The sequence below is a fragment of the Lepidochelys olivacea genome, assembly GCF_965140295.1.
Source record: "Lepidochelys olivacea isolate rLepOli2 genome assembly, chromosome: 9".
NCBI lineage: Eukaryota > Metazoa > Chordata > Testudines > Cheloniidae > Lepidochelys > Lepidochelys olivacea.
The window spans coordinates 16,289,790-16,303,711 of NC_140419.1; the positions used below are offsets into that span (position 1 = coordinate 16,289,790).

General features: G+C 43.7%; 1 protein-coding gene across 7 annotated transcripts in view; it reads left to right on the forward strand.

Moving 5' to 3' along the window:
- TNIK (TRAF2 and NCK interacting kinase) overlaps positions 1–13,922 on the forward strand; it is a 300,446-nt gene that overhangs the window by 243,069 nt on the left and 43,455 nt on the right. For 6 of the 7 annotated variants that reach the window (XM_084638591.1, XM_084638586.1, XM_084638585.1 and 3 more), the window contains 3 exons: positions 2,691–2,855; positions 4,865–5,104; positions 7,829–7,935. In XM_084638591.1, the coding sequence (XP_084494717.1) occupies positions 2,691–2,855; positions 4,865–5,104; positions 7,829–7,935 (512 nt within the window). The remainder of the gene's footprint in view (positions 1–2,690; positions 2,856–4,864; positions 5,105–7,828; positions 7,936–13,922) is intronic. The other variant, XM_084638590.1, reaches the window with a different exon arrangement.

The following is a 13,922-nucleotide window of genomic DNA, read 5'->3' on the forward strand; positions in this document are numbered from 1 at the left end:
AAAGTGTATGCAGGAGGGGAAAGTGTAGTTGTTCTGCTTGGACCTTTAGATATGCTAGCTGGTCATTCATGATCTAAAAAATTCTTCACAGGCCTACATTCTTAGGAGAAAAACCGTGTCCTTTAGAAAGTCTACTTCCTAATTTTTGGTTTGCCATATTAGTCTCTCTAAGACCCCAACTTCAGAGTGAATGGTTCATTTGTATCAACTTAAAGGCTCCTGGAAGAATTTTATGATCCATTTCTTACTTGAAGAAGAGTTAATGATTATTCCTTTCACATATACATGTACATTTTTTTTATTTTAGAAGCTGATTTCCAACACAAGCTTATGCACACACTAATTTGCTCTTTGTACAGTCTGATTTCAATAACACATGCATTGCATTTATACCTGGATTGGCTGAAACAATTGTATTTCCATCTGGATGAGCTGAAAGCAACTGGATTTTTTTTCATTTCTGGATTAGCAACACACCTGTTGTCCACAATGGAGGACTAGGTACTGGATTTATTAATTTCAGAACAAAACAAACCACCTTCTTGCTGCCATGTTCATTGTTTCTTTCAAATCTAACAAAAGCATTCCCGGTGTTTTTTCAGTATTGAAGGTAAGGACATTTCTTTCAGTGGGAATGCACTGCAGAACATTTGCGCTGGGATCTTAACCCCCTTAGAGCTTCTCTTCTTCAGATTCATCTGCTGGAAATGCCCTCTTGAATCTTTGTTTTCCCTTTCAGATTTAAAAGGAAATGTAATATAAGTTGTCTATTGGTGTCTTGAAAATTCATTTACCGTATTGTCTGCCTGGTAACTTGGATTCCTCAAGACATCCACTAGCCTAATATATTTGAAGGAGGAGGGTGTTTTTGCATGCCTGGGTCCTCCATTGCCTATTGCTGTTTTTGTGGGTCTTTCTCATCTTTCAGGGGTTGGAACTGCCACTGAGAGATTTCCTGATCATATGATCAATTTATGGTCTCAGATTTTGCAAACACAACAGTCAAATGACTGCTGTTGTAACATGTTGCAAAAATACATATTCTTGTCCAATTATAATCTCTTGCAGTAATGCCAGGTTCTGCCTGCAGTAAGCTTTGGCAGGGTTGAGGGACTGCTTTCAAGGCAAGTGTAAAACTGTCTGTAACCTGTATAGCCACTTTGAAAGGGTTGTTCAAATCAGTACCAAGGCATTTCAAATACACAATGAAACGAAAATTGGGTTTGGTCTGGCTAACAGTTGCGAAACTATCACTGAACTACATTTGGAGAGATTCCAAGCAAACAGTTCAGTTTAGGCTCTGGGGAAGGGATACGCTGTTGGGTTTCGCGTGAGTTTGATTCTGTTAAAATCAAAAAAGGACTTGTATATTGGGGAAGACATTTGTATGTAGAGGGCCAAGTTCTCTGTGGGTGTGGGCTGGTACAGCTCCACTGACTTTAAACAACCTGCTTTCTCAAATTGGCAAAAAACGGAGTGGGGCTGGTTCAGAATTTGGATGCTTATTCATGAGGCAGAATGATGCTCCATTGGTATCACATTGGCCAACCTCAGAACTTCGACCCAAATGAGACTCAAGTATAAAGTGGCAGACAAAGAACTAATGGCTTCTGGGAAGATCCTTTTTTAGTCTTATTGTTATTTTACCTCTCCTGAGAACAGCACCACTATGTTTCCCACTAATATTGCCTACAATGTTGAGAGTTTTCTTCTGCTGCTTCCAGACTGTCCAGCAGCTCCGCTCTGTGCTCTGCTTGTGCTACAGAAACCAACTGGGGTCTGAAAGGTAGACCCCGGAGGGGGGAAGGAGTCTAGAGAGAGAAAGGAAAAGAAGAGTAAGATAGGTAAAAGAAAGGTGGCAAAGAGAAGTAGACCAAGGGATGGAGAAAACTGCAGCATGGAAGCAGCACAAGAGAGAAAGTAGATGAGAAAGGAAAAACAGAAGAGAGAGGTAGGAAATCTGTCCTGCCAGAAATAGAGCCCCTAGTCAGTGTCGAGGAGCTGGTGTCTTCAGAAGAACAAGGTTAAGCAGTGGGAAGAGGAGGGGAAAAGAATCAACTGACTAGACCAAAATATGGAAAGGACAGAGAGAAGGGACAGTGCACACATTACATTTTCTCTAGATTGGATTTATTTTCAAAGACAGATCTCCCTCGCCATGCCACTTTAGCTTCTTTTTTTGGCACCTTTTCTTTTCTACCTCTTCTTCACCCCACCCACCCTCTCTGCATGTCGTCTTTCTTTCCATCTTTCTTTCTTCTGTCTTTCTGACTCAGCTGCAATGCCCACTTCTGTCTATAGTTTCCTGCTGGGTGTGCTCTGTTGCAACCCACCGGGAGGCTAGGCAGCTTCCAGCATCCCCCACCCCCCTCCCAGCCTCCTTTTGTCTGGAGCTCCAAAATTACCACTTCTGAAATTGCCACTTTTCACCCCACTGATCTGCATTGATAGCAAGGAAATGCAGAAAAGGGAACATTGGTTAAACATTTTCCTTTTCAAGTTTGCCCTAATATGGAAGTCCTTATTGAATCCAAGCATCTGGTGCTCAGTGTTAATGGGTATAAAAGAGGTGCATGAAACAATGTACTGATTAGAAATACAGGAAAATGGCTATACAGGTGACTTGGGTGTAGAATTGCGGGGAAGTGAAGCAACTTGTGTTCATTGATTCTCCTGTTGTGTTGCCTCAGGTAGAGGAACGTTCTCGACTCAACCGGCAAAGCTCCCCAGCAATGCCTCACAAAGTGGCTAACAGAATATCTGATCCAAACCTGCCTCCTCGTTCAGAGTCCTTTAGCATTAGTGGCGTGCAGCCAACTCGGACACCACCCATGCTCAGACCAGTGGATCCACAGGTATGGTACTTTGGTCCTAGGTCCCTGCCAGTTTAATTACACCAGGAGGCTGGTGGTTCTGGTAAGAGAATCACAACATTTGTGGATTAAAAGGAAACAATTTCTTAACACATGGGTTTCTCAGCTCTAGATTTGTTTGTGAATAAGAGCAGCATCTGCATTTACACTACATGGAATAAAAATAAAAGGATTACAGCTCTCATGCTGCCAAGTATAGTATGATCATTAGTTGAAGACAAGGTTTCTTCTCCCCTCCATAGTATAACTTAGCACTGTTAGGTACGTTATGATGTTTTTTTCCTTCCTTTGAAGCATCAGGTATTGGCTGCTGTTGGAGACAAGTTAAAGGACCTAGGTGAACCATTGGTCTGCTCCAGTATGACAGTTCCTTTGTTTCTGATGGGACCCTTTTTATCCAAAGTGAAACTGCAGAGCCTGGTACAGTAGGCCTAGTATGGCTCAGTGTTTAGGGTTATCGGAAAAAGATTTTGCATCTTTTCCTTCAGTGTTTTTTTAAACATTTAGTTAACATCAGTTGCAGTCATACATCTGGAAAAACCCAACCACGAGTTCCAAATATACACTTTCACAAGACATTGTAAGGGTGTAGCGATCGGGCCCAGTTCTGTCCCAGAAAAGCAGGCACAACTCCTGTGGAGTGAGGGCTCCAGGGGTGTGTCTGCTGCCAGCCCTCGATATAAAATTTTTGCCCCAAGTTTGTATGTGGTTTCTACAGGAAAATCCACAAATTAACTGAACTCCATCCGCATTCCGGTATCTGCCTCTGCTAAAGTCTTTCGTACCACCTGGTGAGTCAGCAGTGCAACGTGAACTTTAACTTGCTATGTGAGGAAGGCCCTGCAGCATACTTTTATTTTTTCAGCTGGAGTCCAGAATTAAACAAACAATAAACATCCCATCTCACCTCAGTCTTTTCACTGACAGAAATTAAATATACTTCGCTTGCCTCCTTTAAAAGTTTCCAAACCTTATGCTTTTTTAAAAAAGTGACTGGCATTAATTGTCTGTGACTGGCATTCATTTTTTCATTATTAATATGTTACTGAAAGACTTTATCATTTCACGCACAAAACCCCATATAAATGTGTGTGTAAATTTGTTATTTACACTGGTAATAGAGGATTCCATTTTATGCTTTTTCAGAGGAGCCCTTGGCTAAATCCCTCCAGGTCCTGTAAGTGTGAAGGGGTTTAGCAAGGCCACTTGCAGATTTTATAAGGTTTTTGGGAAGCAGCTGTGACCTGATGTAACCTAGGCATTCTCGGATGGATGAGGTGCAAGTGCCATCCTAACTGTTGCACTCCTAAGACTTGCAAGAGAGAGAGTCCTTAGGTCTATTGGACAGGATGCTATCTAGCCAGACTGTGGAGATTCACACCATTATTGCTTTTTTGTTGTTTTTTAAAGCCATCAGTGCTTCAGACTTTCTGGAGACTGAAGCTGTTTCTTTGCATTTATTTTTTCCATCATTTTTTCTTCCTTTCTTTCTTTTTTTTAATTAAAAACTCTAGGAAATTTCATACCAAAATCATTAGGGTAATGTTAAAGTTGTATGGCTAAGAACTTAAAAAAACAGGAATGCCAAGTTAAGGTTTCTCATGCAACCTTAATTATGCTTCCTTGTGTATTTGAGGTTATAGAAAAAAATACATGATATATTTATATTGTATTATTTGAGAAATAATATGTGATCATGTATATGAAGACTATCATCATGCATATGCAAAAGTAGTCAGAGTAAAGTTACTTGTGCAACCCTAACTTTGGCATTTCATGACTTTAGAATGCTGAACTGTGCAAACTTAATGTTCTTTTAAGAACGTTTTCGTATGGAGTTTGTGTAAGAAGCCAGAAAGACCTGAAACCAAAACGCAGTGCAGATTTCAAACCTAGGTGTTTTTTTTTAAATACATTAGAACTATTGAGATTTTTTCAATTTTTTTTTAAAACATTTTATGCTGATGGTTTTGTTTTGGCTTGGTGCTTAGATTCCACATCTGGTCAGTGTGAAATCCCAAGGAACCTCCTTGTCTGGCTCTCAGTCACTGCACGAACAACCCGCAAAGGGAATGGCTGGGTTTCAGGAGGCTCTGACGGTGACCTCTCACCGCACTGAGATGCCAAGGCAGAACTCGGACCCCACCTCAGAAAACCCTCCTCTCCCCCCTCGTGTTGAAAAGTTTGACCGAAGTTCTTGGTTACGACAGGAGGAGGACGTTCCACCAAAGGTAACATTTGTATTGCTCCTAACATCGAAAGCTTGAAAGAGGCAATCTCAGAGCTCATCCCCTCAGCACTGCTCAGCGCTGCAATGCAGGGGACAGACTTTTGGGGCTTCTTTCTGAACCGGTGGAGTTCACATCCTGTTAAATTCAGGGACTGGTCCTGTGCAGTGCTGAGCATCTCCTGCATAATTGTAAGCACGAGGGTGCTTAGGACTTCAGAGATGTTCAGCAGTTTGCAGGTTTGGCCCTCAGCTGGTATGCAGGTTTTTTTCCTATTACCACTATATGTGTGTAAGTCTTGTGATACACTGCAAAGAAAATTCTCAAGCCCAGGCTGAATCCAGAACAAATCTACATCTATTTTCCCTTGGGGGGGGGGAAAATGCTTTCTGCTTAAATTGAATAATTTAGGAACATAAAATTTGTCATACTCAGACCTTTGGTCCTTCTAGTTCAGTGTCCTGCCTCCAGTTGTAATCAATACCTGATGGAAGATTTGTAAGGGCTCCAGCAGCTTTATACCTTCAATGACATTACGGCAGCATCTGGCAGTACCTCTTTAATTAAGGCTCTTCTGTTACAGTATTTCAGTTGCATTGTTCATAAGCTTCTTTGCAAGGGATTGGGGGGAGGGGGGGGGAGGGAATGAATTATAACTTTACTGTTAAAAATTTTCCTGAAATGGAATCAGCTCTAAGCTCAGGAGCATATATACAAAGAGAAAGGTATTGCAAATTGATTAGAGACATTGAAGTAAACAGTATTTTTCCATGATTTAAATGCAGTTTTGCTGTGTTCCAGCAAATAATCAACTTGCATTTTAAAATAAAGTATCTGCTATTTATGTATGGGAGCCATGATGTATTGTGTCTGCACATAATACTGTTTACACTTTTGGCAACCATCTTATTGAGAGGATCCATTAGTGCTTATCTGAGGGGAGAGTAAGCTGGCAGTAATTTTTAAATATGATAATCCTTTGGTGAAAACACATCTCTTGATGCTAACGCTCTGACCAGTTACCGTGCAGTGTCTTGCCTTTCCTTACTAATGTGATTCAGAAGATGTCAGCTGCCCAACTCTGGCAACATCGGCTACCCTCCAGTGTTTTTGGAATCCAATCAGTTGAGATTCAGACCTGGCACAGGTTGCATGTTCTACTCAGAGTAATGGACAGCAGTGAGCTGCCTGATCATCCTATCGGTGTTCTTCAATACTATTATGATTGGGAAGAGCTGCCGACTCTTCTGGAGGACTTGGCAGAGATGGATAGGAGTTGTTTTGAATTGTCTTCATTCATTGTCTACCAAAAGGTTACGAAGAGTAATTGCTGTCCTCCCAGGGTTCTCACTTGCAGAGTCTCTTAGGGCCAGTCTTGTCGCCCCTCTGTTCAAACAGTATGTAAGGATATTGTTGGAGCTTGTGAGATGGGTATCAATAGCATATTGCAGACACTGTGGCCCATTTCTTTTTGCTGATCCAGGGCGAGCTGTTTCCTTGCTTACCTAGTATTTGCTGGAGACATTACAGGGACATGGATAAAAGCTAGCAGACTTTTGGTTGTCATACCTGATTGGACCATAGGCCTTTGTGGTCCAGTGCCTTGTGCCTGAAAGTTTTCAAAACCAGATGCTCTAGAAGAAGGTGCAAGAAGCTCAGAAAAAGACAACTAGGGAATAATCTATCCATGGAGGAGGTTTCTTCTTAATCTAATCACTTATTGGTTGCTATGCCCTGAAACATGAAGACATCGCTCTCTCTTAGCCTAAAATAATTTTTTTAACTATCTAACATAATATGTGGATCTTCCCATTATCAGAGCAATGTCTAATCCTTTTTTGAATCCTACTAAGCTTTTGGCTTCTGCCTCATCTTGTGGCAGGGAGATCCACAGGTAAGCAATGACCTCAGTTCTTATTATAGGGCCGAAGTATTGCGTAACATCCGGTATGATACTGATGTGTAACAGGCACACAGAGAGCTCAAAATTACAGTGGAGTGAGTCAAGGTCAAGGTTCTAGCCTTGTGTAAAAAGGTGCTGAGTCCAGAAGCCCTTATTTACTATGGAATGTTGTTTGTTCTGGGATATCTGAGGTGATCTGTCCTAATTTGAACATCTGGTTTTCAGTGACATCTGGCTTTCAGGTAATTGTACAGCTGAAATGACTGAGGCCAAAAAGTCATGTGACTTAATCAAGGTAGTTGAATGGCTCAGCCTGGAGTCCACACAGGGATCTTCCTTCTTCCCATCATTTGTCTTTGACCACTAGGCCGCATTACCTCTGTGGTATTATTACAAGTAATTTATTTTTACCTGAACAAGTAGCTCTAAGAGCTGCTACATTGAGCTTTCTGATTAGTCCAGATTTTAGGACTGTTCTGTTTTGAATGTGTTTTTTGTTAATTTTGGTGCTCACTGCTTGATATTAACACCTGCTTTTTTTAGACTTCAGGCGACTATACAGTTGGGAATGGCCCTGCTCTATGAGGGATAAAATAAATGACTTTTCAGGTCTTTCCTGTCTCAGACATCTATGATTCTTTGTACGTGCCAAGAACTTTGTGTTTTATAACTGCTGTAAATATTTCATCTCTCTCAGTGGAAAAGTAATTACATATCCAGCTCGAAAACCTGCCGAAACCTGATCTTCCCCCAAATGCATGAAGAGAATATCCAAGTTCAATTGTACAGTCCTAATAGCTGTGACGCTTTCAATTTTCTTTCAGGTGCCTCAGCGAACAACTTCCATATCCCCAGCACTAGCGAGAAAGAACTCTCCTGGGAATGGCACTGCGTTGGGAACTAGATTAGGATCACAGCCCATCAGAGCAAGGTACGGAAGGCCATGTGGGAAAGGGAAAAAAATATTAATGAATCTGTCTGTTAGTTTTATAATTTTCTTCCTGGTGCCCTGGTTTGTGAGCCTCACAAAGGAAGCGGGGTCACTGGGTCATGAGCCAGTGCCCACTGCATTCAATGGATGGATTACCGCAATCTATATACTGCTGTTGCGGGAAACAGAGAGTCTCATTGTAACAAACACCAAACCAATGATTTTAGTAAAACTCCTAGGATGCAGTCCTTAGTCGTCTTGTCAATAAATCTAGTCAAAATTTAAAAAATAAAGCACTCTCTGCTCTCTTTTAACATGGATTTACTGATAAACTACAATCGCTTTGCATCTCCACCATAGCTCGATGAAGTTTGAGATTTGCATTAATTAGAATTGTACAGCATCACCAAAGGCTGTGAACATTTGGCCTCTGGGACTCCTAATATTATCTGTGCAAAATCCTGATGAGTTGAAATGTCTACGTTCTTGGACTTTCCAAGATTTATAGCTGGATGCAGAAGATACTCTGGACTCTCAGCTACTGCTATTGTCTTGATTGGGAATTTCGCCATAACTTTAGTGGAAGCAGGATTTGGTCCTCTCAACTCCTTCCTGCTGCACACTGAGGGTCAAATTCTGCCTAACTTAGTGATGCTGAGGGGTGAGCAGAGATGGTCATAGATACATTCTCCAGTATCCCTGCTAATCAGAGCAGGATTCCATCCGCAGTGCAAGGGACTGTGTGGTGGGGAGGACTCTGCATTGTTATTGTCTAATAAGGGTTTAATCTGTCTTAAATTCAAGTCAATGACAAAATTCCCATTATGGTAAATGGGTCCTATAGGAACAGTGTGTGTCCCTGGCTAGCATGTGCCACTGACATTAAGTAGTTGGGGACTAGACAATTCTGTTAGCCCAGGTTGGCCTATTAACCATTCCAACTCCTAGCACTCCCAGGAAAGATCCTGTCCTAACTTCCCCTGATCCTCACTATAACCTCTTCTCCCTTTCCCCTTGTGCACCAGGACAGCACATTATAGGATCTAGCCCTGAGCTTTTTAAAACAAGAGAAAATGCAACAGGTTCAGTCATAGCAGAAGCAAAAGAATGAGCTTAGACAGGTGAGATCTTGTCTTTGATTTGCAGATTGTGATAGTATGATGGGCAGAACTCCAGATCTCTTCAAATGAAATGCCAGTTTAAATCTCAGGATAAATATCTGTATTCCATATATCTTTGTATTATGGAAATGTTTCATGTTTTCTTTATCTTGTCCTCTTAGGATGAGGTATAAGGCTTCAAACTAGATGTTCCTAGGTAGGATATTCTCAGCCAAATTACCAATAGGTCATGACTTTCAGCATAAGCTTTTCTTCCCAGCCAGTCTGATTCACTCTGCAGCAGCACTGCATGCTGTATAGCAGGCTCAGTGTAAGGTGGGTGCTAGGGTAGCCAAAGAAATATGTATTGCCAAATTGTTTTAGAAAAAATTCTTTGTTATGAGCAGAAAGGCCATTTACCTCTGGGTGTCACTGGGTGGACTGGGCTTTTTAAGAAGGAAGTGCTCCATCCCTTCCGGGCCTGTTCAAGAGCCTCAGTAGGGGATTGATAGAGACAGAAGTTCCCTGTAAAGAGCCAGAGGGGAACAGGAAGCAGGAAGAAGCAGCTGTGGCAAAGAAGATCTGTAACAAGCAGGAAGCTCCTGCCAGAGACCCTGCCTGGGAGAAGGGTTGGAGCCAGGAAGCCGGAGCTGGGAAGCCAAAGCCAGAAAGCTGAGCTCCCACTAGGAAGGACAGGGAGTAGCAGCTTCATGGGGAACAGATTGAGACAGAAGACAAGCTTTGAGTGTGGTAGAAGATGCCAGAACTGAGTATGAACTTATGATGTGGTGATGGACTTCATTTTGGGACTCTGAGGACTGTGTTTGAACTGTTTCTGGTATGAAACCAGCCCCAGGCATGGGTGGTGGTGGTAGCCAGGAGAAAGACCGTGTGGAGTTCTTAAGGGACCCTGGAGAGGGAAAAGAGAGGTAGGGTGCCATAGAGCCACCTCTGACCTTCAGGGGGTGCTCAGAAGGTGGCCAACCCTGCTACAGTTTGCTTTTAGTCACCTCCATTACCCACAGCCAAAGCATCCTCAGTTTCCCAAAACAGAATCTCTCGCTATTATTTAACTAGGCCCTAAAGGAAATTTTTTTAGAAGCAAGGAATATTCCAGTACATAGTCATGACACGAAGAAGAGCCAGCACTTAGAATAACAATGATACCATTGGACTGTTTGACTAAAGTAAGGGTATCCAGTTTTTCTATCGGACTCAACGACCTGACCGCAGTTGGTATAGATCAGGTATCTAAAAGTCAAATCACCACGAGGGCTGCATGAGGACTAGTACATTGGCCTGAGGGCTGCATCACTGACAACTACCCCGCTGCCCCTGGCCCTGGCCCTGCCCCTTCCCACCTTTCCCACCCCCATTCCAACCCCTTTCCCAAAGTCCCCGCCCCAACTCTGCTCCCATTCCAATCCCATCCCCAAAGTCCCAACCCCAACTCCACCCCTTCCTGGCCCTATTCCAACCCCTTCCCCAAATCCCTGCCCCTGCCCCGCCTCTTCTCTGCTTCCTCCCCTGAGCGTGCGGCTTCCTGCTCCTCCCCACTCCCTCCTGGAAAGCGCTAAGCGCCGCCAAACAGCTGTTTGGTGGCAGGAAGTGTCTCAAGGTAGGCAGAGGAGCGGGGATGTGGCGCACTGGGGGGGGGAGGAGGGGCAGCGGGTGAGGGGAGCTTGGCAGCTGCAGGAAATAACTGGGAGAGAGGTGGTGGGGGCGTGGGGAGCTTGGCGGGCTGCAGCAAATATCTCCACAGGCCGCCATGTGTTTGAGACCCCTGGTATAGATAAATGTGCTGTTGCTAAAGTTTTAAAAGAAGTTTCATCAACTAACCAGATAACATCTGAGCCAAGACAACACCAGCTATACTGCATAATGTAGGATTCCACAACTGTTCAACTGCAGTTACAATAATGCCAAAAAGTATATTAAATTAACCATTCAATCCAGCAATAACATTTTTGTATCTTCTCTTCTTGTTCTTTCATTCCCCACTGCTTTTCTGGATTCCTTCCAGCTTTGTATAAACTCTAATTTTGTATTCAATATTATTTTAATTGTTATTCTATTGTAACCTATATGGTGCATTTCCATCATAGGATTGCCAACTTTCTACTCATACAAAACCAAACACCCTTGCCCTGCCCCTACCCCACCCCTTCTCTGAGGCCCTGCCCCCCACTCACTCCATTCCCCCCCGTTACTCACTCTCCCCACCCTTACTCGCTCATTTCCACACCCTCACTCACTCGCTGGCTCAGGGGTTTGGGATGTGGGAGGGGGTGAGGGCTCCAGATGGGGGTGCGAGCTCTGGGGTGCAGCCAGAAATGAGGAGTTTGGGATATGGGAGGGGTCTCTGGGCTTAAGCAGGGGGTTGGGATGCGGGAGGGGGTAAGGGCCCTGGCTGTGGGGTGCAGGCTCTGGGGTGAGACCAGGGATGAGGGGTTTGGGGTTCAGGAGGGGGCTTCAGGTTGGGGAGTGGAGCCAAGGGGTTCAGAGTACGGGAAGGGGCTCCAGGCTGGGGTAGGGGGTTGGGGTGCAGGGGGGGGTTAGGCCTCTGGCTGGGGTGAAGACTCTGGGGTGGGGTTGGGGATGAGGGGTTTGGGGCATAGGACAGTGCTTCAGGCTTGGATTGAGGAGTTTGGAGGGCAGGAGGAGGATGGGAGTTGGGACACGGTGGGAGGGTCTAGGGGTGCAGGCTCCAGACGGCGCTTACCTCAAGAAGCTCCCAGAAGCAGCAGCATGTGCCCCCTCTGGCTCCTACATGGAGGCACAGCCAGGCATCTCTGCATGCTGCCCCGTGGGCCGGTGCCGCCCCCTCAGCTCCCATTGGCCGTGGTTTCCAGCCAATGGGAGGTGCAGAACTGGCAGTTGGGGTGGGGGGCTCCGCACCTGTGCCTAGGAGCCGGAGGAGGGGACATGCCGCCACTTCCAGTAGTCGCGTGGAGCCACGGCATGCAGGGAGCCTGCCTTAGCCTCGCTGAACCACCAACCGGACTTTTAACGGCCTGGTCAGCTGTGCTGACCGGAGCCATCAGGATCCCTTTTCAACCGGGCATTCCAGTCAAAAACCAGACACCTGGCAACCCTATGCACAGAAAGCTACTGTCATTCTGCACAAGCATGTTAATATTGCTGTTATCTTCTTAATAACTTCCTATGCAAAATCAAGGTACACTGGACAGTAATTCTACATAATATACATCCAAGACAAAGTCCAAATGAAACTGATCCTGCCAAGAAATCATTTATGGCAATGGGACTTTGCACAATAAATGCAATTTGTGCTGTTTTGACCCCTAGCTAAATTATTCAGGATCACGTATATCTCATGTGTTATGATGCTTATGCTGTGCATTTGATTCCAGATTACATATTATATAATGCAGAAGTATTGCACATGTTGTTGTCAGTACTCAGTCCTACTTGAACTGCATGTAACAAGCTTCCACTCATTTACAGAAAGACTTTGAATAATAAAATCAGTTAGCAGAAACATTGTGTGAAAAGGTATTGTACTATGCTGCATGAACATATTTTCTGTTGCCATTTAAGTGCCAAGGATTAATTCCATAAAGATACGTGAAACCCTGAGAAATGCTGGTTGCATCTGTAAATCAAAACCACTTTTTTTTTCTAATTTAAAACTCTGCATGTGTTTGAAAGAAACAGTGAGATAGAAAAAGAGAAATGATAAAGCTGGCAACTTATGTGTCAGGTTTCAGCCTCTTGCCATTTGAAATGGCTGAGATATGAGACCATGAAGATCTGGGAATGTTGATGCCCAGCAAATATACTTTGCAGTCACGTTGCAGATTTTAGCAAGGGAACAAATATTACAGAAAAATAGCTAATCTGCAAGCCCCTACTTTTCAAAACAGAATATTTTTAAACATTTAAAATTAAGTAACTTTTAAATTGCAGTTTTTGATTTTGTTCGGTTTTTGGAGTTAAGGTCAGTTGGTATACATTTTGCATAGCCCCATTGACTTCAGTGGCTGAATGGTGATGATATCAGGGTTAGCTCTGCCATACCTGGATTTTCTAGGGCAAAAAATTTCTAAAGCCAGTAAAATGTTTGTTGGGGCTGTGAGGACGTGACCAATTCCAGTTTGCCTAGCATAGCAAAAGCTTCTGTCTGGCCCTGGCTACTGTGTCAGCTAGTTGTCTTTTAGTTTCTGGAAACTACTAGTTAATGATACCAGGAAGCATTTGCAAAAGCACCTAAACTGCTTTTCAAATGTGCCTAAAGTCAGTTGGATCTTGTCTTCACTAGGAAAAAAGGTGTATTCTCAACTCAAGTTAGCTAACACAAGGTAACTAACTTGAGGTGAAATCCTAGTGAAGACAAAACAGTTGTCAGTTTTCATTCATGATCGCAGGTTGAGTTAAAGGTTGTGGGGGAGCAGAGCATTTGCCTTGATCTGCTCATTAAAAGTACAAACTGCCTTGTCTTCACTTGGATTTTACCTCGTGTTAGTTACCACATGTTAGCTAATTCGAATTAAGACCACACCCTTTGTCCTAATGCAGATGCATCCTTAGTGGTTTACCAGACTAAGTCTCAGGGCTTGTCTTCACTACTGGGGTAAGTCAAGCTAAGTTACGCTACCAGGTTTCAGAGTAGCAGCTGTGTTAGTCTGTATCTGCAAAAAGAAAAGGAGTACTTGTGGCACCTTAGGGACTAACAAATTTATTTGAACATAAGCTTTCATGAGCTACGGCTCACTTAGCTGGAGTCGACGTAGCTTAGGTCGACTTACTGCAGTGTCTTCACTGCGCTGCATTGACAGGAGACGCTCTCCAGTCAATTTACCTTAATCTTCTCGGGGAACCGGAGTGCTGGAGTCAACCGGAGAGCGCTCTGCCATCGATTTAGCG